Source organism: Lycorma delicatula, chromosome 10 (assembly GCF_047948215.1).
Source record: "Lycorma delicatula isolate Av1 chromosome 10, ASM4794821v1, whole genome shotgun sequence".
Taxonomy (NCBI): domain Eukaryota; kingdom Metazoa; phylum Arthropoda; class Insecta; order Hemiptera; family Fulgoridae; genus Lycorma; species Lycorma delicatula.
The window spans coordinates 54,003,419-54,029,168 of NC_134464.1; the positions used below are offsets into that span (position 1 = coordinate 54,003,419).

Sequence of the window (25,750 nt, forward strand, 5' to 3'; positions counted from 1 at the left end):
TACTGTACATTTTATCTTTTCACAATTAAACTAAAAATATTATACAATTAAAGCATTAATATTAAAAAAAAAAAACTTATGCAGTATTTGAAACAAAAATCTATCAAGAACAAAGTTAAAAGACTCAAGTATCTTTAATTGTTACACTGAAATAAACATTAAAGCACCACTTAAATAATATTTAATAATTTTTATAGGATTAATACATTTTATACAATGGTTTATGTTAGTCAGATGTGCTACTGGTCAATTCAATTAGACGAAAACATTTCCCAATGTAAAAAATGGGGGGTGAAGTGACAACATTCATGAATCTTTAGTTTGCCAAAATGGTACATAGTAGTTTATTTAAAAAGCGCATATACAATTCTCCAAGAACCATTAAATTCTTGCGTGTGCACATCATGTGTGACTATAATTCTAGAACTCTACTACCTGCTTCCAGTAACACTGCTGGTTTCATCAAGTTTTAATTTACAATGAAAATATGATAAGCTCACTGTAACAGATTTGAATCAAAGACAGAAAAAATGTTTTACTTTCTGTTGGATATAAAGATTTATAGAAACAGTATTTTTTTAACTTTTACAACTTCGACTCAACGTAGAGTGGTAAATCATGAATAGGTAAAAAGATAATTACAGTTGAAGTAGTCAACAACTTGGTTAACAAGAGCAGATCAGTCACAATGAGTAAGCAATTCTAATAAATTAAATGCTAGAATGATTTCAAGAGAATAGATTTCATTCAGAAAAGTAAAGATAAGGTGTAGAAATCAAAGAGAAGTTTTATAAAAAATGTAACTTTAAAAAAAATTGACGAGTTTAAATGAATATTTAACAAAGAATCAATCTGTTTACTAAATAAATACCAATATTTTAAAGGATAAATAATAGCAATACAAATATTTAGATTATTCATTAATCACATAGACACAAATTAACAATATTGAAGGTGTTAATTGGAAAATATCTAAGAAAACTTGTGTATGCAATAAATGAACACGTAGAAAGTTACATTTATTTAACCAGTAAATAAATTTTTTTTTTTACATTTTGGTTAGTTTTTTAATGGTATGTGATTTATTAACAATATGTCCTTTTCCATGGGCAAGTACTGCACTTTGTTAAGCAAAAACTGTTCTGTTGCCTGGTTTGATATATATATATATATATATATCTATATATTCTCGTGAAAAAAAATGTTTAATTAAATATTACTCAACACGAAACTGTCAACATTTACCAATATAACTATGAACTTGCAGTTCATTTCTGTAGCCAGAAAACCTTATGACTTTAGATGGAACCCGTGATGTAATATTACAATTCTGGTGGGAATACATGTAGGCAAAATAGATATTTTAAAAGTGATGCATTAAATACAATGCATTTCATGAAGACAATTCAAATCAAAACAATATGTTTTAATCTTGCATATGAAACAATTTAATTCTCCGACAAGAATTTCATCAAACAAGACATTTTTGAAATTTTATTGTTCAAAAATTTAATTCTATGGGCAACATATATAATACAGTTATCATTAATGGAACAATATCAGCAATTAGCATTAGTATGTATAACTGACAAAAATAGTATAACAGTTTTGTTGAATGTCGGTTGCTTGCAATCCTTTCAACGAAAAAATTCTTGACAGGAATTAATTTACATGAGTACAGGACCATACATTTTTACCCTGAAGATTGTGCTAGAGACAACTTCAATTTGATGATTGTATTATCTCTGAAATAATTCAACTGGCATTAATTTCTACTAGGGAAAGCTAAAAAACCACATATTTTTAATATTACATATTAAACAGAATAGCATAACTATTAGGAGCCTTCCTTTTATTAACATCAGCAAAAAATGAAAGCATGCTTTGTTCACAGCAGGACTAAAGTACGCTCACTGTCTTTGGTAGATACAAAAAAGCATAGACAAAGGATTGGCAGCAAAAATTACCCTAATTTCAATTAACAATATGGTAATTGAGTAATTTTTTATTTAAAATTTTTCACCAGTAAACTTTATTAACATTTCATTGCTAAATATAAAACAATAAGTCAGTATTTTTTGTAAGCTTGGTAAACTAAGATTATAGCCAGAACCTTCAAGATAAAAGGCTGAAACCCTCACATTATACCACAAATTTTGACCAAAGAATAACTGTACTCCCATATTCCAGAGAAAATAAAAGTTTCCCACTCCAGAAGTTCTAAAACTGAATTGCGTTATATGTCTATAATCCAGAGTTTGTGATTAGAATTCTTTTTATATGCCATAAAATTGCAAAAGCTAAACGTTCAATCATGTATATAAATAACATACTTGATTAATTTTGGTTTGAATAACAGTACTAACCTAAATTAAACAGTACGACATTATCTTCTACTTTGTCAGGTAGGATACAAAGAGTCTTCAGATAACCCCATAAAGCTAAATAAGGAAATTGTGGTATGGTTACTATCTTACTTATCGGAGTTCATAATTAGTTTTTACATAGAATTCAACACCATTTATAAAAGATCAATTTCCGAAATGTAATTATTATGCATGGGATGATTCAATCATATATTTTCTTTTTTATATTGCAAATTCAATTATGAAGACTATTTTAATAGTTATACATTGATTCAATAGTTTATATACTATATTCTAAAATTAATAAATCAGTAAGATTAATCTATATCTAAAAAAAGTATTACTATCAACATTCCAGGAATATTAGTTTCAATTTGGTCATGGTTAAACCAGCTGTTTAAGTTGTAAGAGAGTGCAAACTCTTGTTCATGTACCGATTAACACCTTTCACTCCTACACATGCTGCAATTAGTTAATAAGGATGAAGAATCAAACCCATTTTTTAAAATAGTAATTCTTTAACAGGAGATTAAAATGAATCCTTAAGATAAACCTCATTATGGTGGTTATACGTCTATAAAACTATGAACTGCGGTTATATTCAGTCAGATTTACCTCTGTTGATATAGTCACACTGATACTGTTCATATATGTTTTGTTAATATAAAATAATGTTTACAAAAAAAACAGTACTAAATTTTGTTACATTCTGTTCAATAAATTGTGGATAGCAATCAATCTGAAATCCAAAAGCGACAGAAACTACAACTTTCTAGTAGGTCAAATGTATCTTGTAAATACAATAATATTTTTAATGTTATGGTTTTAAATTCAAAATAAAAACTGATTTAAGTAATTCCAATGCATCAATAATAATAATAGTAAACAAATTGTAATTTTGTGATTATAGATAACAATATGAAGTTATAAAACAAATAGTTAATTATTGTAATACATGATCTATAATTAATATAAGATCTTATTTGGGATCATAATTTTAAATAAAATCATTATTTCAAGCTTACAAGCAGAGAAATGGAGAAATCGTCAACGAAGATTTTAAAGTCCCCTCCCCAATTCAATAATTACTTTCATTAATTGTAACTAATTATAATAATTTAATAAGCATAATAAAATATATTTTTTTTTAAAGTTATTTTCATCTACTGCATTACTTTCAAAATGTTGTTATATTAAAAGCCGATTAATACTACACTCACTATACTTTTAACCGTCTGAAACTTGCAAAACCCCTAAAATATTATACATTACGTCAGAATATAGCCCCAATACTAGTACAGTATATTTTATCTAGTTGCTAGAATAATAGAAAACAATTAAATGTTACTGAATACTGAAACAAAAAATATTAGCGAGAGTGAAATTCTAATTACTCAACATAATTATACACTTAATTTATATACATAATACACTTATATTAACTTAGTAAACCGATTAACAGTTTATAATTTTAATTCTCACCTTCCTCTGAAGGTAGACTGTTTTCATCGAAAACTTCTTTACAAATTATAGTTCGACCTGAGGGGGAATAATTCATAATGTTCATTCATCTTATGAAACTTAAATAACCGGTAAACATATTAAGTGATACTGCATTATGACAAAGTGATAAGATATTCATTATTTATTAACACGCACGATCGATTTCGCTACGACGGTAAGTAAGCTTAGCTGACAAACAAGGTAGCATGACTTTCTTTCAAACACCTTCGTAATTTCGGACACCAACTGCACCGAAAAAACTACACAACCACACACGAACGAAATTCGCGCATGCCCAAACCTTGTCAGCAACAAACATCTCAATAGATGAGATTGCAGGTTAACCAACATAGAATGCGCAATATATATTTTTCTTGTTGTGCCATAAAATAATGACAGAAAGGTCATAAATGCTCATTTATAGATTCTTTTTCGTATAACTACTAAATTTACTAGGTGCAAACAGATTATTATAATTTTAAATAATATATATTCTAACTGGTGCTGCATATTTCTAATTAAAACACCGATAAAATTTCTGGTTTTGTATAACAAATAATTTTAATGTTAACCATGAATTAAATTCAGTCTTTTTTATTTTTCTGAAATTAGTTGTAGGTAATTTTAAGAGAAATTACTGATTGATACACTTAAAATTACTTGCACAAATACTTGCTATTTTAGTAAATAAGTAATTTATCATAAAGTCCACATTTATTTTATAGTTATGTTGTCCTGTTATTAGGAATGTTGTAAAAATGATTTTGATATTTTTTCTCATATTGGCCATTGGTTAATCTGATGTTATCCACCCGCCATATTCACAAATCAGCTGGTTAACCTAAAATGACGGAAGAAATCGACGGACGCGAAACAATATGCGATTCTGTGGTAATAATGAATAAACTACGTATAAATTTAAATTAAATATTGTATATTATTCACTACTAATTATATTAAATAACTGTGTGTTGTAAAATATTGTGCATTTACATAGTATCTATTGGATGTTGTCCTGTAGTTGGCAACACCGCAAAGTGTTTGGTTTGAATATTTATTGAAACAATAATATTGTTAGGTTACTTTTACGTTATTATTCCTGTTAATAAACATAGCCTCCTAAATTTCTAATGATAATCCACGACGAAGTGTAACAGGTTGATTTGTAGCCTAACTATAACTTGTTTTTTTATGCCATGTGCGGTTGGTACTACGATCGTAGTATAAATTAAACATTTACAATTTTTTAACAATTTAAATTGAACTTATAGTAATCTAAAGTTATTCCATAAATAAAAGGTTTTACTTTATAATTTTTTTACACATATTTTTTTTAATTTCTTTGATGATTACCTCTAACAATATTTTTATTGTTATTAGTGGTTTTTATATAATTTATTAGTTATTTTTTAGTTTAGGTTGTGAATCCTGTACATTGCAATTTCAATAAAGAAAGGAAATTACTTAATCTAGAACAACTTGTAATTTTAATTTATTACAATTAGTGTTTCAGTTATACCATTTTAATATGTAACAACCACTGAAAAAGAATTAAAATAAATGTTTCTATTGTACGTACATTTATTTCACCAGTTCATTGAATTTCAGGATAACTTCATAATTTTTTTAAATATTAAAGAATTTTTAAATGAATAATAGAAATACTATAGTTTTGTTTAAAAAAAAATACTAACTAAGAATGATACATACCAGATATAGACAGCATTCATGAATATTTTTTAATTTTATTTGCAGGGTTCACTTGTAGAAGGATGTCGACTTCCAGTAAAAATGAGGAGCAGCGAAGACGACTGGCGTAAGTTTTAGAAAATTATTTATAGTATTTTTCCATTTTGTATGTATTTTTCCGTGTTCAGAATAATTTATATTTATTATTGTATTATTACTGTTACATTGAATATTCAGTAAGAAAAAACTTTGTTGAAATGTAATTATTCTTTTACAATTATAGTAAAATTAGATTTTGTAATGTTTTGTTAATCTATATGTTATTTGCTTCTTGAATTAACAACCCTTGCAGCTTAATATGAAATTTGAAGCTAACTATAATTGGAATTTAATAATAATACTTTGCCTATTTGAATTTTAACTTTGCCATTTCATTTAATATTATGAAACTGAATTGTTTTGCAAAAGAAAGCTGCGGTAAGAGTTGTAAGGTAAAGAAGAAACCCTTGATGTTTTAAATAGAACATTAATAGAGGTTTATTGTTCTATCTAAGGTTGGTAGGTAAAGGTTTATCACTCTACTGATTGCTACAGCTGACAACTATTTCTGTTTCTAGTTATATTTCTGTGATTTTGCTGCTCTCTTGCTCAAGGCATTAGAAACTGACATTCGTTCAGCTAATAAAACTGCTAGAGAGCAGATTGTAGATGAGTTCATGCTTATGTTACAGTTGATGACAGTATGCTATATCTCATTAATAGCATCTTCGGTGACTTAAGAACTTGTTTTCTTACATTTATAACATAATAGTGTATAATTTTTATAGTTGTTTTAGTATTAAAAAATACCAAAGTCTAGAGAACAATTGAAAGAACATAATGTTTCAGATAAACTTAAAGAAGTTTTGAAATGCCCATCTAAGAAGACTTGAAAATTATGTCAAGTTGATGAATGGAATAGTGATTTGTGACCTAAATAATGATGTAAAATGAAATAATGGTATAATGAAAAGCAATAATTTTTATCCAACTTTGTAATCACCCACCGCCTACCAATTTACTAAAGTAATATAATCTTTAATTTAATTTAATTGTTTGAGAACTGATAAAAAAACTGTATGACAACCTGTTTAACGAGGTTGGGTTAGTAAAAGTATTACTATTACAGCTGCCAAACATGTCTGTATTTACAAATTCAAACAGGTGTCAGTCAATATAAAAAACAAAGTTACCAACTTATAAATAAACAATTAAATAATAGCTATATGCTTTACTAATTTTCTGGGAGTGGAAGACGACAACCCATGAATATCCAAGCAGAACATCTATTTACAAAAATAAATAGAGTTTAATATTAGTCTAGTCTAAGTGAAAATAATTTTTTTATAAATTGATAATTTATTGTAACTCAAAATCCTTGTATTTAATGAAAATATGTTATAAACTGTTTGTCAATGTAATCCTCAAAGATAGTCAGACATTTTTGAAATCTGAAGATTAATTTGATGAACCTCCCTTCTTGAAGACTGAAGTACTGTACCATTGACTCCTACGTCAGCTTTAATTAACTAAACTTAAACTATTTTCACTAACTTGAAACAATTTATATCGCATCCATACAATACAAAAAAATACAAACAGTATTTCAATGTATATCAATCAGTAACAGCCGATTTTTACCATATTGATCTGTGATGTTGTCTCTTGCTTGAATCATTCTGCTGCATTGGGGTGATGTAATCCATCTGTTTGGTTTTGTTTTAAAGTTCCTCTAACTTCTGGAAAGGATGAAAATCACATGCTGCCAGATCTTGATTGTATGGAAGATTGTCCAGTACAACCCATTGAAAATTATGCAACTGTTCTCTTATTTTTAGTGATTTGAGTACGTGCATTATCAGAGAATTGTTTTGTATAGAGTACCATAACCATTTTAAGATGTCACAGTACTAATTCAATATTAATGGCTTTTTTTTAATTTATCAGAGTAATAAGTTTCTGATCATAAATTTTGTGGTTGAAAGTAACTGTTTGAATGTTTTGAATTTCGTTGGTTGGGGATGTGCATTTCCATTCAAGAGAGTATCACTTAATGTCAGCTTAGATGACTGGACTATACATCATCTTCCATCATAATCAAACAATTTGAAAATCATACAATCATAGTTTTAAATTATTGTTATTTCACTATATTATTACATTGAATAAATTTAATTCTTCTTCTGGTACTGACTCTTGATATAGATTGGCAATTATGAACATTCTACTGTTAGAAGCTGAACCACTTGATTAACGTCCAAACTGTTTTGTTATGTTATGTAGCTACAATATACTTCTTCCAGCACTACTCCTTTCTCGGATTTTTTATATTTTATCAAATATAACATGGGGTACCTTGTTACTCCATATTATATGACTAAAATGTGATATAATTGACACTAAATGTGTCAATTGTTTTTTATCTTTTGTCTTTTCCTTTCAGAATCTCAATATTGTAATAAGTGTATGCATGTAAATTCTATTTTTTTTCTTAGATAAAGAGAATGAGAAAATATTGTGTTCGAATATTGCATGGTATTTTATGTAATATTTATTGTATATTTCCTAAAGTGTTTATTTTATTTATTGAGTTACAGTTGTATAAAAAATAATTCTTTCTTTTTTTTTCAGCACTCGCAGAAATAATCAGTATGAGAGAATGCAAAGGACACATGCTGTATTATATACATTATGTAGATTGTAAGTATAATTTCAAACAAATAAATTATTTTACTTCTGATGAAAAACATTACAAGCATTGAAAAACAACTAAAAATTTGTTTATGTTACGCTAATCCTTAAATCTTAAGAAATTACATAAAATCCGTTATATCACATTTCATTACATTTGTTTTAATTTTATTTGTATTTAAATTAAATTCCTTTTTAAACAATTAATCATGCTGTTTTGATTTCTGCCAGAACAACTATGTCATTTGCGAACATTAATATTTTCAGTTTTTGTTCTCAGATAGTTACTCCATTCCTGTATTACTATACAGACTAGTATTTTCAATCCCCTTGTTCCCTCTTCTGTGTTTTTAAGTTTAAAAAGCATCAGGAAACATATTAGCCTTTTTTGCATTTCCTTCTGAAAAAGAGCTGCTCACCTTTTTATAACGGTTACCTGATTTTTGATTCTCATACAGGTTATAAATAACTTTTTCTTAAATTTGAGTTGCAATTTTTTCTTTTTGTTTCTTCATTCTTCATTATCAAATGTTTTCATCAGACCTACAAATACCTTATGAATGGGTTTATTATTTTTAATCCTGCCTTCTAAAATTTATGCTTTTTCCAAAAACATATTATTGTAAAAAGAACTGTTGTAGCTGAGAATAAAACTGTAACTTAATAGTTTCATAACACATGGGTTATTACTTAGTTGGCTCTTCTTCCAGTCGGTGTTGATGTTACAAGAGATTTCCATTGCTTTCCACCATTTCTTTTGCCTTATTCTGGTCTATCCCTGACCAGACAACTAACTTTTGCTTAAATCCTCCCTCCCATTTTTTTCTTGGATGACCTGTTTGCTTTTTTCCTTTCTGTCTTGCTTTATTAACTTCATCAGTCTAAGACCATCCAGTTTTGTTCTTTGAAATTCAGTAGTCAGTTTTTTTTAATCTCTTTCCTACTGAACTGACAAATATTTCATTTTCCAATTCTCATAATTAATTTTTATTTCTGTGGTTTAAGTTTTAATCCCAATCTTGTTTTCTTTCTCTTGTTGCTTTTCATTTGAAAGGTTTCAGGTATGTACCAAGCAAACCCTCAGTATTCTGACTAGTGAAGAGGCTGTCTCCTTTATAACAGGGTTGCTTTATATATCCTATCTGCTTCACAATCCTCATACTTGGATTCCTACTGCCTAAGGTATCTTTTTTCTGGGACTATCAGCTTTTGGAGTAAACCGAGGATAAATCCCAAGCCCTGCATAGGATTGTTCATCAATCTGTCTCCTACTAGGATTGGATATCTGACCTTCCATCAGGTCATTTGACTTAGCAGGAACACCTGCAGGTTAAGAAGTTGGGAATTGAAATGAGGCTAAAAGTATTCTCTATAATAATAATAAATATTATTATATTTATTATTTAAATGTTATTTACAGGTGGTAGATGTTCAGAAAGTATGCATCACATTCCCAAATCATGCAGAAAAAGCTCCCAGAACATTGGTTATAAAAAAATAACATTGATTGTTAGGTAATTACCTCTGATGATTATTAAGCATTCCCATACACTGTGGCAGTGTTGCCCGGTAGTATAAGTACGTTTCCGCTGTCTAGTAATCAGCATAACCATATTCTATTGTTATTGTGGTGATGGCTTCTTGATGAATTCTTATTTTCATAAGTATATCAGAAATGTACTATGTTAAGTCATTATTATGAATTTTTTTTATCATATTTTAGATTGTTTATAACAACAATTTGTAAGTTATTGGAATTTATTGGTTAGAGCTGCAATGAATATAAGGTACAATACCGTTTCTTGTAAAACAAGATAAGACTAACAAAATTAGTAATAATAAATGTGCCTTCTCTTCTTTTGTTGACAATTCTAGGATTAGTTTGGATTGATCTTCATTCTTCCAAATTTTCAGCAAGTCTTTTTAACTCTGTACCACATCGGTAAGTATATTTACCACATCCCATGTTTTTTTCATAATCTAGTTGATTTACTTGAGCCTCACTCTTCCTCTAGTTTCTTTCCTTCCACTACACCTACCTTCTAATACTGTTTTAGTCAACCCATCATGTCATAACAAAGGGCCCGGTGGGCTCTTCTTTGTTGATCAAGAGGGAAGGTTTATCAGTGCCAACCATTCATAATACCTCCTCATTAGTCACCACTGGATTTTCTTCATTCTGTAGTAGTGCCACATCTCAAAAGCTTTAATTTTTCTTTCCATGCTTCCACACAAAAACAAACTCTTCACTGTTCTTGAGGTCATCATTTTGTTTGAAATGATTAGATTATACTTTTTTATTAAATCTGTTAGGGTGATACTGCGCATTTCCTTTTTGATCGGCCATTTGACATTACCTTACTGCCCAGTTATGTCAGTTTATGTTATAAAGCAGTCCACATTTTCTAAACACTCCTCCCAACATGCATTGTGCTTTCCCGTTTGATTCCGACATGCCACAAGTATCTTAGTATCTCTTCCAATGCTGCCATTACATCCTGCTCATTCTCTGCCAATCAGCAAATCTCACCATATCTACTCTTTCTCCTTGCATCCTTACTCCTCCCACTTCTGCCAACTTACCACATCCAGCCCTTTTGCAGGTGTTCTTTTTGGTAATGGTACAATGCCACTCCTCTTAAAATCTGCAGGTACCTGACTTTTTCTGTAAATTCTGTTGACAATCTAAAATAGGGAATTTTGCAGGTTATCACCAACAGTCACATTATTAAACAACAGTGTAGTCAGATTATTTTTCCATTCAGTGTTGCTCTGCCAGCATACAATATTGTCAATACTCAAGGGCTTTTCATCCTTCATCTTCCATATAACCTAATTGAATTCTTCTTTTAAAATATAATCCCCCCTCTCTTCTTCCTTCTTTAGATGTATCTCATCCATCACTCCCGCCTCTTTTATACATTTTTTCCAATTACTGCTTCCATCTTTGGCAATATATTTTTGATCATACACCAATTTTCCATTCTCACCCTTTACACTTGTCAAAAAAAAAAAGTTTAATAATCTGATATACTTTTCCAGTTTACTTTTCCTTATCCTTCCTTTTAACTTTTCTACATCTTTTCTCCAAATACAATTCTTTCAATTTCTTTGCCTCTGTTTATTTCATTCATTAAAACATTATATTGTCACTTTCCTACTTTCACAGTTGTGGCTTTCTGTTCCCTCCTTTTCGGTATCTTATCAGTAATATTTTTTGTTGCCAAGACTATTCTAATTTGTATCTAATGCCTACCTAACATTTTATCTGCAGTTTCTATCACAGCATCTTTTAAGTCCATTATTCTTCTATACATTCTATCTCATCTTCCTTATTAGTTACACCCTAGTTTATCTGAGAAGTGTATGCCACCAAAAGTTCTTTATTTTAGAGCTTTAAGTTTCTTTTTTTTTTACTACTTTCTTAGTTAATTTTTTAAATCTCAGATCACGCTCACGAAGAACTAAATTATGATCGCTGTCTATGCCAGAACAAATTTGCAGTCTTTGGCCTTGCTCGTAAATGTGCGTCTTACTAGATTATAGGTATCAGATATCTTCTATGATTCCCAGGTGTCTTCCCAGCATGTGCCATCTAGGATGATGTTAGGACCACATATTAGCGGCTATTAGTTGATGTGCAGAATTCAACTAAGAGATCATCCCTTTTGTTTCTTTTTCCAAGTCCACGAGGTCCTACTGCAGGTTCCTAGTTTCCTCACTAATACAGCATTCAGTCTTGTATAACAAGGATTTCCTCCCCTTTTACACCCTTTTTAATCCCATCAATTCCTCGTATATGTTTACCACTTCCTTGTTTTCCTGATTGGAAGTTTACATGTAAACTTGAACTGTCGCAGTCTTGTTTGGTTTGGTATTTATTTTGAATAATATAATCCTACCATTTAATTGCACATGCTAATGCAACTACCCAATTCCTTACTTGCAACCATTCCCACACCTTCTACTCCTGAACTCCCTTCAAAGGTTACTGTGCGTATTATTCTGAAGTTCCTGATTCAGAAATCTCCCGTATTACTTCATCTCATCTCACTCATTCCTAACACATCTATTTTCATTTCTTCCATTTCTAACTGTGGATTTTCTAATTTTCCACAATGCAGTAGAGTTCAGACATACGCCTTTTACCATTACTTTTTATTTTCTGAGTGAAATCTTTTTAGGTCCCCAGCTGGAGATTTGAATCAGGGACTATTTTACCAATGGAATTAAATTTCACAAAACCACACCAATATTGAAAAATTGTTTCTTAGATCTTTAATGCAGTGGTTTCCTCTTGTTTTCCATATTCGCATGCTCTTCATTCATTCTCCTTTAGGAGTGATTTCTCAACCCAAGGACAAGAGAGTGCCCTACTTCCATCCACTTCTCCAACCTCCAGAGAGGTTGGTGGCACTTGATGGAAGAGGTCTCTATTTTTTCTGTTATACCGGGAAATACTCAATCTTTAACTCTACGATCTAAATAAAGTTGTCTCGTAAAGGAAAGTTATCATCTTTTTTTTTGGAAGTTAATGATTCTTGTTTTCTGTTAACCGATATATAAAATATATGTTTAATCAAAATATATAATTTTTGTTAATATTATCAAAACCTTTACAGTATTTTTTGTACTGTTAACTGTTTTAACACTATTGACAGCTTTTTATTAATTGAAAATATATTTATTTTATTTGTTTAACCTTAAGACAACAAAAGATTAGACGAATGGGTAACAGAAGACCGCCTAGACACAAGAAAAGTTCAATTCCCCCGTCGGGACGCTTCTGGGGGTGGAACGACGGGGGTTAGTACACCGAAGAAACAAACTGCTGCCACACACCAGAATGCCTCATCCCGCCCGTCATCACCTGTTAACTCAGAAATGGTCAATGGAAATGCCGTCCTTGCTGCAGCATTGCAGAAGAAAATTTCTCGTAAACGAAAAGTTACTTCAGCTAGTGTTGATGAGGTGATAATCAGTTTAATTAATAAAATATACTGGAAATTTATAGATGAATAAGTAATGAAATCATAATAAGTTTAAATTAATTCATAAGATCTTATGTGTGTTTCACTAAACTCTATCTTCAAAGTTCAATAAAGTTATATCTGTCTATTGCTTAAAACAGACATATATTTAATCTTTTAGTAGTATTACCAAATACTGATAGAAGTTCTGTTTGTATTAACAAAATGACAAAAAGGCCTGTTTGTATTTGTGCGTTTAAATATGATTATATGCGTATTGTACTTCCATGTATAGTTGTTAATGAATGTGTCAAGATAGTGAATCAGAGAACATAAAAAGATTTTTAATATATTAAAAGAGTATTAAATGGATTTTCCTTTGGTAGCAAATATAAGTAATTTAAATAAATTTTTTTGATTGGATTAAAAACAGTTTTACAGCAGAGGTTGAATAACAACACTGTTGTTAAAGGAAGAATCATATGTCTGTAGAAAATGAATAAGATAAAATTAAAATATCTTCAAAATTTCTGAAATTTGATTGTATGCGGTAGTGAATAAAATAAACTCTGTGTCTGTGTGAGTGCAGTCTACCGCTGAAAACCTCTTTCAAATTAAGAATAATATCTTTAGCTTATAAAATATGAGATACCTGGATACCTTAGCCATTTTCATAAAAAAACCATTAAACTAGTGAAGAAAGGTCATAATACAGATTAATAACTATAGCAGTTAAAGAAATGGAAAGTGCTGAAGGATTTCATTAATTTAGTCATAAAAACATACAAATGTGTCTATGCAGGATAGTGTAATGCATTTTCTCGTTACTTCTCTTTTAGTTGCAGTTTCTGAATATAGCAGAAATAACACTATAGCAGCTTCCATTTAGGTGGGAGTCTTTTTTGACATAAATTGCCTTATTGGTTTAAACATGTAAAAAAAGCATTGCAATTTAATTTTTTTTTAACTTTGAACATAAATTTTGATTGATAGAGTCAACTTAATTTTTAAAATCCTAGTTACCTGTTAGTCATTGGTTTATAATTCCAAATTTGCTTAAATCTTTTATAGTTAACCATCCATTAAAGTGAACTTGCATATATAAAAAGTAATATCTTTGTAAAGAACTTAATATTTTTAATAGACTTAATTTGTAATTTTATTTTTTCCATGAAGGATTCACAACAAGAAGCACCTAAGGATAGTGTTGGAACACCTAGACTAACCGGCTCGATGGTGACTCATAGTAATGATGTAGTAACTAGAATGAAAAATGTGGAAATGATTGAACTCGGTGTGAATAGGATACGGCCATGGTACTTTTCACCCTATCCACAGGTAAATCAATTGAGAGTATATATATATAAATAAAATCTGTTTTACTTTCAAATATACATTTTCTTATAAGTTCTTTCATTGGAATGATGCAGAAGAGCTATCAAAACTAAAGTATAATTTATTTTAAATGTAGCTTACTTGAAGAGAGTAACAATGACACTTTAGTGCAGCAGTGTAGTGAAATTCTGAATACAAGCGATTTTAAAAAGAGGTATTTTCTCTAACCAATAAAAATTCTTTAAAATGTGTGCTGCAATTCAGGTCTGATATTTGGTAATAGACATCTGAGATACTGTAAGGCACTGAAACCCATTGTTAACTTTGTAAAGTTTACAGAGAAAATTGCAATAACTAAAAATGTTAAGAAATGGGCAGATCAGTATATATAATGAAGGTGAAGTGGAAGTGAAGGTAAAGTGGTGAAGAACTAAAATTTGTAAATAATAGACCTGTTAAGAAAATTGACATTTGAATTTGAGGTAACTGATGGATTTACCATATCAGATCCTTCTGATTAATTTTCTCACATCTTTCATGCACCTATCATAATAACACTGGATCATGATCGTAAATCTTGGGCCCAAGAGGTTCTTAAACTTTTTTCACAAATAACTATAAACAATAAAATGTGATCGCATTAATTTTTCTTCGGCATCAAAAGCGATGCGTTAATTTTATATAAAATTATTACAGCTGATGAAACCCAGGTTTCATATATAACATAATGACAAATCAATGAAATGGAGCAATACAAACAAAACCTAAAAAGTATTAGCAATCTGTTTCTGCCAGGAAAATCAAGATGACTGATGTTGGGTTTGAAAAGAGGTCATATTGGTTGATCTCATGGGATGTGGTATCACAGTGATGGTTAGACGTTACAAGTGCTGTTCAAAAAAACATGGTGTATCGATCACTATTGTTGCTCACACAATTCAATGCCCGCTCACATAGCGGGCATTGACTGTACAATGTACAATTTTGCACATTGTGGTTGCCATCCTTCATGAATATGAAGGGGCTTCCATCTCAGTGCATCGATGATGTTTGGTGGCAATCCAGTTCAGAAGGGTGGCTCAATTCATAGGTAAAAGAATTTTATGATAATGGAATTAAAAAAGTTGTGAAATGCTGTTACAGCTGCTTCAACTCTGTGATCAGAGACTATCTAGAAAAATAGATGCAAATTATTATTTAAATAGTGTGTAATGTTAAATCTTACTAAAATGAAATCCAGTAGGATATTAAAATATATCTTCAGCAAGTTTTCATTTTAAGGACAGCCTTGAGTATAAATGAGATTGAAAAAATGTAAATAGCTTAATCAGTTTGTTAGTATAAATTTATTAAATATTAATTTAAATATTTAAAGAATTCTAATAAACTAGAAAAAATAACATAAATATTAAAAAATAACATAGTATTTAAGTCAGTTATTCTATGCTTTTTCTTTAATATTTGTCCCGCTTCAAAACTTGACTTAAACTAAATTCTAAAACGGGAATCCCTTTCACTCATACAATCAAACCAGTCCCAAATGGCTCTGTTAAGTTCATTATAATCAGAAATCTTTAATTTTCTTACTTGTTTGCCCTTTCAACCATTATCAAGTAATTACATCTAAATATATTTTTATTATATTGTATAAGTGTATTTCTTTGTAATGTTATTTTAATATTGTTTAATTACAAACTTATATTTATTGTAATCCTCTACTGTTACTTTTCCCTTGAAGTTTTTGTTTTGCTCTTATTTTCAGCGACTTTTAATAAAAGAAAATATTAAAATTACATTGATAATAAATTAACAAAATTCACAAATATTATTTTTTTAAATAACAAATAGAAATAGTTTAACCCTTGTGTTTGGTAAAGGGCTAATCAACTTTCAAAAACTGCGGGAAATAAAATATTTAAATTAATAATAAATACAATATGCACTATCAATATTATGCTCAGTATTCATATTAATTATGGCATGTAACTCAAATTACCGGAACTCGCTTTTTAAAAGTAAATAAATAAAACTACTTGCTCATTAACAGCCGAGCACATTATTTAGCCAGATGTAGTATAACTTATGATAATTTTATCTGTTTCCAAAGAAATTCTACCACAATAGTACCTTTCAGATGAGCAGTTGAGTATCAGATGATGAAAGATCAGAAATAGTTTACAGTTAATTTTAGAATAACATAATAAATAAGGTAATTTTTTTGTCAAACTGTCCAGCAAGGCTTTAAGAAAAAAATTATCTCCTGTTGAAATAACATGCATTTTTTTCAGCCAAACCACTGATTCTTTTGTAAATATTTTCTATAATTTCCACCTTACAAAGGTAAATGTGTTTTTGTGTTGTTTTTTTTTTAAATTGAAAGTGTTTTCCATTTATATGTAAGAAATGTCTCCAACTTATTAAGTACATTATATATAGTGAAGATGATTCTTTTTTCTCACTCATAATTTTCTGTATTTTTGAAAGTTTTACTGTAAAATTTTTACTGTAATGAAAATGTTGTTATTGAATTGCTTTTTTTTCAAGGATTAATTTCTGTTGTGCATCAAACTTTTTAATCTCAAACTCTTACATGCTGCATTCAAACATCCTACATGTATTTAATCTTTGTCTTACTCTGCGACTTTTACTTTCTTTCTTTCTTTTTCTTTCTTTCTTTCTTTCTTTAAGTAAATAAGGTAATTTCAGGCACTTTTTTCTTCTAATCCATCTATCACAATTTTTTTCATTTTTTACAAGAATCTCTACAATCTTCTCTACTCTCCAGTTCATCCTTTTCTTTGTTCTTAACATATTTTTCTTTTCTTCTGTATTTAGTACTAAAGTCTCTGAACTGTTTGTTATTCTTGTTTTACTCAGTTTATTCACTATTACTTCACCTTATGTAATCTGTTTATATTCCAATCTTTACCTTCTTTGTTGCTTTTGCCTTTACATTTCTCTATTATCAAATTATCTAAACCTTCATGGATTAACATTCAGCTTACTAACTTATTTCTGTAAGATCCATTACAAATTTCTCAATTTCCCATTTATCATTAAGACCTCATCATTATACTTTATTCCTTTATTCATTATTACTTTATCAATCCTTCTAATTTTCATAATCCACCTGTAACACCATTTTTCAAAAGCCAATTCCTTTTTTTTATCAGATTAAAATGTTCCTATAGATTATAATTTTTTTAAATAATTAATATTATCATAGATATATAGAATGTGTAAAACTTTAAGAATAGTAACAATATCATTACATACAATGTGAATATATTCATGTCTGTCTGCGTACATAATAAACTAAATGTAATAGAATTCTTTTGACAATAGTAGTTTATTAATGCACTTGCCAATTAGAAAACATATACAACCTCTTCTTAATTTCAATATATTTCATGTTATCAAATTTATTTTCTGGTTGAAGGCACTAGTTTGCTTTTTAGTTTAATTTTTTTACTTTTAATTAATAATTATTTTTTATATATCCTTTTTCTCAGGTGGTCAGATGTGACTTATAATATTCTTGTCACTTTGAGTTAGATAGATAAACTCAATCTCTGTGATTCTTTAAATTAATATATCCTATAATCATTTGGATTTTGACTTAAGTTACTATCTCACAATGGAACTTGTTATTTTATACTTGCTCTCCTACCTGTTTATACACTACTATTTTCTTAAGATACTCTTCTGATATTTATTATAGCTTCCTGATTCAGGACATAATTGACACATCGTGATACAAAATATGTCATTAATTGTAAATCAACAATATAATAGTGACATGGGACAGTATAAATAAGCCATTTGCATTAAATACAAGTATAGCTGAATTTAACTCAATTTCAGACTGTCAATCTTCTGTGCGGAAAGGGAGGAGGCTAAACTAGTGTTAATCATCTGTACTACTTGTGACATACTCCACTACTATTATTGCTGCTGCATTTCCAGAATTGATTTGTCCTATGATTTCTTTTGTTTCCATTTTAAGTCTTAATTTCTCCATCTAACCTTTCCATTATCCGTTTCTCATTATAAATTATCTTGTGTAACGATCTTATTTACTTCCATATATTACACTTCGCTTAAAAAAGTATTATGATTTTCTATATTTTGAGTAGGAGATTAATTTACTAAAAGATCGCAATCATTTAGAACTATGTAGAGGAAGAATAAGGATAGATTTTCTTTGAAAATGTGGCTGTGATATTTCATTACTTTCAACGGTAAAACTTCTACTATGTAAATCTCATGTAAGTTGAGATTTTGAGACAAAAAGCAAAAGGACAAACATATGTTTGATATGAACACACAGATTTGTAAGTTTCTTGAATTCTGTTAGTAGAAGAAATAAAAAACTTACTGGATAATTAAATTCATCACCATATATTTATATTTAATTTTACCCTCTTATTGTAATATGTACTTGAAGTATTATAAAAATAATTGTTCTTGTTTTTCAGGAACTTGTTAATCTTCCATGTATATATATATGTGAGTTTTGTTTAAAGTATCGAAAAAGTCGAAAGTGTTTAGAAAGACATTTGGTAAGTATTTGCTTATAATTTTTTCCATATATATATATATATATATATATATATATATATATATATATATATATATATATATATAGATAGATACATTTAAAACATGTTTTGAAAAAAGTTAAATATCAGTTGATTTGAAATACAAATGTGTAAATATTTCATGTAAGAAATATGGTTTAGATTAGACAGTGGTGCCAGGATGCAACCATGTAGCACACAATATGTGAGTGAAAAATTACATAGATAGATTTTATAAATAGCATCATTATCTCAAGAATTGATATTTGTACATTTTATATTAATACAGTTATTGAATATTTTGTAATATATAATAAATAAATAAGAAATATTTGGAATATATTAAATAATAATATTTTTTATGTAGTTTGTACAATGCTTGGTAGTGCCATGTGAACATATCTGCACATTTTCTAAAATTTTAATTCTGTTCTCCACAGTAGTAAAGCATTTGTGAATCTTCAGTTTTGTTTTTCAATTGTTTTTTTGTTTTCAATTGTTTTTCATTCTTGCTACCTATATTTTGATTAATTTTTTTTTATGAGGCCAGTGGGTCATTCTTATTATAGTATTAGTGTTATATTTAGCAAGTAGTTATAATTGGACGTTAGTAATTAATTTCACTTAACATTCTAATGTAACTTTAATTGTCCGTATACCTAATAATAGATTTGTTTCTTCTTTTTGTAGACAAAATGCAATCTACGGCATCCACCGGGAAATGAAATATACAGGAAAGATAGTATTTCATTTTTTGAAATAGATGGAAGGAAGAATAGAGTTTATGCACAAAATCTATGTTTACTTGCAAAATTGTTTTTAGATCATAAAACACTATTCTATGATACAGATCCATTTTTATTTTATATCATGACAGATTTGGATGATAGAGGTTTTCATATTGTCGGCTATTTTTCAAAAGAAAAAGAATCCTCACAAGATTATAATGTAGCATGTATATTAACGATGCCACCGTATCAACGGAAAGGATACGGAAAGCTTCTAATTGAATTTAGTAAGTACTGATGTACTAAAACTTTATGTACTGTTTAGTTTCACATGTTTATTGAGCTACTTTTAAAAACTTCTTATAAAATGTAATAATTTATAAAAAATATGGGAAAAAAAATGTTTTGCACTATTTGCTCAGTAAATCATCAATTATTTCTATACTCTAAATAACATTGAAACCTTTTTTAACATTAATGTGTATCATATACAATTGAAGATATTGTAATAACATTCAAAATTGACTGATACAACTGTATCAGTCACTTGTACATACAGTATTTCATGTCTGTATGTATTACTTCCTGGTTTTCTGAAAAGAAAAAAATGAAATTTTAATTGGTAGGTTAAATGGAATCATTACCTAACTTGAAAAATAGAAAACATTTGCTGTAATATAAAAAAATGTGTCAAACCCTGTTTTTTTTTATACTCATAATTGTATATTGTGAATAGTAGTGTCATTTAAAAAAAAAAAATGTAATTGAGGGAAACTTGTCAGTTAATACTTACTTGAAAGTGTACTTAACAGAAAAATATCCTGATATTACATCAAATCACGCTGTATGACATACATCTCATTTTGTACTATGCAAATACAATCAAATTACTACATCCCTTTAACATATATTTTACCTTATGTCCTATCCTACATCTTGTCCTTCCTTGTTAAAGCACTAGAATTGCAACAATTTTATTAGTATTAAACAGTAATTCTTTATTCTTTTGAAAATGTCAGTTCAGTAAAAAATTATTGTAAGTGTAATTTACATCTCAGACCATGTACACACAATTTATAATATCTGAAGAAGGTTTTTTTTGAATACTTGATTAAATGCTGCATTGAATAAATGGGGATGGTAAACTGATTAGTTGCATTACACTATCTACAAATCCTTCCTATTATATTGTTTTAATATATTAAAACTATATATTTGGCTCACTGAAGAGAAAACAGAAAAATACAAACGCACTTAATCAATATGCTACAATGAAAAATCTAATCTGTTAGTGAAAAAAAAATAAGAATTATACCATAATTAAGGTTTGTTTAAGGTAGGTAAATGCATGAAAGAAATTTTTTGTTTGTCTGTATAAGGTTCTGTTTTTTGTCAATGCATAAAAATCATTCATTTTTATTTACTAATAACAGGTTATGAACTTTCAAAATTTGAAGGGAAGACAGGGTCACCTGAAAAGCCACTATCTGACCTCGGGTTACTGTCATATAGAAGTTATTGGGCACAAACAATACTCGATATATTAGTCAACGTCAAGCCAACAGGTGAAAATGAAAAACCCCAAATAACAATTAAGTAAGTAATTTAATATTTAATGTATTAATTTTATTTAGTGAGATATTTGAATATAATTTTTATTAGTAATAGGTGAAACACTGGGTTTTGGCTGATTTGAATTTTAGGTTCTGAACCGATTATTTAAGGTAGATAAAAAATATGTTTATTTTACTTATTAAAAATTTAAATTTTAATGGCCACATAATTAGAATCTTAAATTTAAAAATTACATCACTTTTGAATGCATTCTGCAGATGTTCATATATACACTGTTCATGATGAGTTCACAACAATAACAAAGAGTTCGATTTTTAGCATTTCCCTTTGTTAATGTATGTCTTTCACTTCAAAAACCTCCAAAAATAAAAATGGCCAAGCCCAACTTCACCATTGTCTGAAATCATGTGACTTTTGGTACATATTTCTCAGTACATCCACTGAATTTTAAACCATATGATTACTAGTACCATTTTGCAGAAACTAAACACCTGAGTATTGTAATTTATTAGCATTTAGATAACAGTTACTGTTGTGTTGTTTTTTCAAAAAAGTATAACCAAGTGATGCAACACCATACATAGTTCATGCGTTTAGTATATAAAGGAATTTTGTTATGTCTTTTTGGTTTTTCAGCCCACAATTGTAATTTTTACTTATGTAACTGGATAAATGAGTCAGCTTCACTAACATTATTTAATTGCTTAAAACTTCATGATGTTCATACTGTACCTCTTGTAAGATGTTACAAAAGAATTATGTTACATGTTTCAAGTTTTGAAAGTAAATCAAGTAGAAATTCTTCTGCAGTTTGAATCTTTGTGTGAATAAAATCACAAATTTTTGTACAAAATTCTTTGTATTGTGAGAATTGTATTTTTAGGGTTTACCACTGTTAATGTTGAAAATATTAAACACCAGAGTGAGTAAAAAATTATCTAAACTTTTGCCATAACACACTTTCAAGTTTGAGTCAAACTGCTTTCTGCACTTGCATGCTTAGAGTTAGTAAGATTGCAATCATGTGTGCAAAATTTGATGCCAGTCACGTCATTTGCCTTCCAGTTATTGCAGTGTAAACATGTCCACTTTGCTAGCAGTATGCACTGAGGAGGAACAACAAGCAGTGATCCAATTTCTCTAGTTGGAGGGTGTAAAAGGGGTAAAATTGATCATAGACTTTTATCACAAAAAAAGTGCTTTATCACAAAAAAGTATTTTTTCATGGCTCGAGAAATTTATTTAATTTAATTCATGGCTCGACTGAATGAGTGTAATACACAAAAAGGGAGCAGGATGTCTGTCAACCTCTACTACGGATGACAAGATTCAGCCAGCTCAAGAAACGGTTTGGGCGAATAGGCGAGTTACCATCGATAAGATGGTAACTCATGGTTCTGCCCAACAAATTATCCATGATGAGCTCGGCTTCTATAAAGTCTATTATTGAATGAAGTGATGTTGCATGACAATGACAAGCCATCTACAAGTTGACTTTTGAGATAGTAGAACAGCCTATCTACAGCCCAGTTCTTGCTCTGTCTGATGTTCATCTGTTTGGACACTCAAAGATGCTTTGTGAGGTCATCAATTTTCCACAGACTTACGTGCAGAAAGCAGTGCAAAAGTGGCTTCATGACCAACCAAAAACCTCCTTGGAAGGAATACGCAAGCTTATGGACCACTGGACCAAGTCCATTGACAAGGGAGGTGATTGTATAGAAAAATGATGTACATAGTATCAAATAACAAGTCAACTAATGGAAGTATTAAGAAACCAAACAGAAAATAGAAAAATAAAAGATAAATAAAAGAATTGTTCCTGAATCAGAAAACTATTGTAAAAATAAATGATGATCAAATATCGCTGACCTTCTCTATATTAAATATGTGATAAAAGTGCTGTAGAAGAATGTAAGGGAATCTGTGTTGGAAGAAGGAAAATAAATTATACAAGATTTGCAAATGATATGATTTTTTATTAGCCAGTAAAGTGGAAGATATTCAATGTATGATTTCATTCAGTAATGAGGATAGGAGATAATGAATGTCTGCACAAATGAAGTCTAAAGTAGAAAGATATAAATATCTCCTGTTTTAACAGAAGATGGCAAAGTATAAAATGAAATAAGAACAAGAACAGAAATGGCTAAGCAAGCATTTAATAGGAAAATACAGTTATTAAAAAAAATAACATTATTAAATTTTACAAATTTCCTCTATGAATCATGAGACCTTGCCATTGGTGAGTGGGCTTGAGTGTTCAGTGAGTAGCTGGCCTAAAGGTGCAACCACAAAAAAGATTTAGAAGAAACAGTGAATGGCATGGATGAAGTCCTACACTGGAATTACCGTATGAAAATAAACAAGAACAAAATGAAAGTAATGAAATATAGTAGAAATAATGTAGATGGATCATTGAATATTAATATAGGAAGAGAAAAAATTATGGAGGTAGAAGAATTTTGTTATTTGGGAAGCAGAATTACTAAAGATGGACGAAGCAGGAGCATATAAAATACTGAATAGCGGAGGGGAAATGAGCTTTCAGTCAGAAATGTAATTTGCTTATATCAAAAATTAATTTAACCATCAGGAAACATTTTTGAAAGTATATGTTTGGAGTGTAGCTTTATATGGAAGTTCAACCGGAGTAGCTGAGAAGAAAAGATTAGAAGCTTTTGAAATGTAATGCTATAGGAGAATGTTAAAAATTAGATGGGTGGATAAAGAGATAAATGAAGAGGTGTTGCGGCAAATTGTTGAAGAAAAAAGCATTTGGAAAAATATAGTTTTTTTTACAGACAGACTGATAGGCCACATATTATGATATTCTGGAATAGTCATTTTGATATTGGAGGGACAGGTAGATGGGGAAAAATTGTGCAAGCAAGCAACATTTGGAATACGTAAATTGTTAGGGATGTAGGATGTAGGAGATATACCAAAATGAAATGACTGGCATTAGATAGGTAATCTTGGAGATCTGCATCAAACCAGTCAAATGACTGAAGACAAAAAAAAGTTACAAAATTTGGATTTAATTTTGTAGCTTGAATTAGCTTGTGAATTATTACATTTGGAGTGTACATCTGTAAATCTATGAAACATACACATTAAGAAAAAGGAAAAAGAAGAGTAGAAGGTTAATTAGAGAAAATCATAATAGGAAAGCTAGCCAGTCAAGATATGTTATGAGAGGACAAGGATCGATTAAAACTCTGGACAGAAGGTTCAAAGAAAAAGATCAGTAATTATAGATGATCAAGAATTCAAAATATTTTCTGGATATAGCTGAGAATGGAAACAGACAGATGAAAGGGATTTGCCTCAGGACAGATGAAGATGAAGAGCCTTATATGGATGCAGTACATACATTTTATCATGTTATATGTTTATTAAATAAAATATCTCTAAACTTGATTTTTTTATGTATGTTATGTAAAATGCTCAAAAGATTAAAATAAAAATGTAAAAATAGTAGTTATTAAGCTATGACAGTTTGTTACAAGAATTCCTATTACAGTATGAAACCGAGTTACACCTTGAAGGATTAATTATTCTGTTATTTAATGGAAATCACGATGTGTAAATTTAATTCAACATTTTTTTTTGTTTCAGTGAAATATGTGAGCTTACAAGTATTAAGAAAGAAGATGTTATATCGACATTACAAAATTTGAATTTAATTAATTATTATAAAGGACAATATATAATTACCATTAACCATGAAACCGTGACAAATCATATGAAAGCTATGGAAAAAAGAAAAATTCGTATAGATCCAAAATGTTTACATTGGACTCCTAAAGACTGGTCAAAGAGAGCCAAGTGGTAAGATTAGGTGAAGAAAAAACTTATAAAAAAATAAAACTAGAAAGTTTGTTCACTTATTGTTTTAAATAGGTGTTCCTCTACCTATATAATAATATTTAAAGAAATTAATTGTGATCCTTTTTTAAGAATAAAAAATGAAAAATATTTTTAAAAAATAGGTACATTTAAAATCCACGTGTTGGATTTTGTAATATTGTAAGTGTTAAATGCTTTTTTTTATACATATATATGTAGAATTAATTTTTCTGTTAAGAAATTATATATTATAATAATATTAATAATGATTATTAAAATAATAATAATAATTGTTATTATTATAAAACTTTTGATGTGATTATTTTTTTCTTAATTTTATTGTGTTTGTACTTAATTGAAAACAATTTTTTTAGTAAAACAAAAATTATAAAGATTTAATATAAAGGTATTGAATGTTTTGT

At 29.0% G+C, this 25,750-nt stretch overlaps 2 protein-coding genes across 4 annotated transcripts in view; one reads left to right on the top strand and one right to left on the bottom strand.

Moving 5' to 3' along the window:
- LOC142331035 (uncharacterized) overlaps positions 1–4,153 on the bottom strand; it is a 160,701-nt gene extending 156,548 nt beyond the window's left edge. For all 3 annotated transcript variants that reach the window (XM_075376638.1, XM_075376637.1, XM_075376636.1), the window contains exon 1: positions 3,849–4,153. In XM_075376638.1, coding sequence (XP_075232753.1) covers positions 3,849–3,933 — 85 coding nt within the window. In that variant the 5' untranslated portion in view covers positions 3,934–4,153. The remainder of the gene's footprint in view (positions 1–3,848) is intronic.
- Positions 4,154–4,702: 549 nt separating this feature from the next.
- Positions 4,703–25,483, top strand: Tip60 (Histone acetyltransferase Tip60). Its single transcript, XM_075376947.1, has 9 exons — positions 4,703–4,760; positions 5,625–5,685; positions 8,229–8,297; positions 12,997–13,259; positions 14,435–14,596; positions 19,072–19,155; positions 19,864–20,188; positions 21,335–21,497; positions 25,098–25,483. The coding sequence occupies exons 1-9, from the start codon at positions 4,716–4,718 to the stop codon at positions 25,312–25,314; spliced, it is 1,389 nt and encodes a 462-aa protein (XP_075233062.1). The 5' UTR covers positions 4,703–4,715; the 3' UTR covers positions 25,315–25,483.
- The last annotated feature ends 267 nt before the right edge of the window (positions 25,484–25,750 follow it).

Bases quoted from the DNA above. Each gene is read 5' to 3' on its own strand.
- Tip60 (XM_075376947.1), top strand. From the start codon at position 4,716: ATGACGGAAGAAATCGACGGACGCGAAACAATATGCGATTCTGTG. The intron at 4,761-5,624 runs GTAATAATGAAT...TTTTATTTGCAG, and splicing joins AAACAATATGCGATTCTGTG to GGTTCACTTGTAGAAGGATG. The intron at 20,189-21,334 runs GTAAGTACTGAT...TACTAATAACAG, and splicing joins AAAGCTTCTAATTGAATTTA to GTTATGAACTTTCAAAATTT.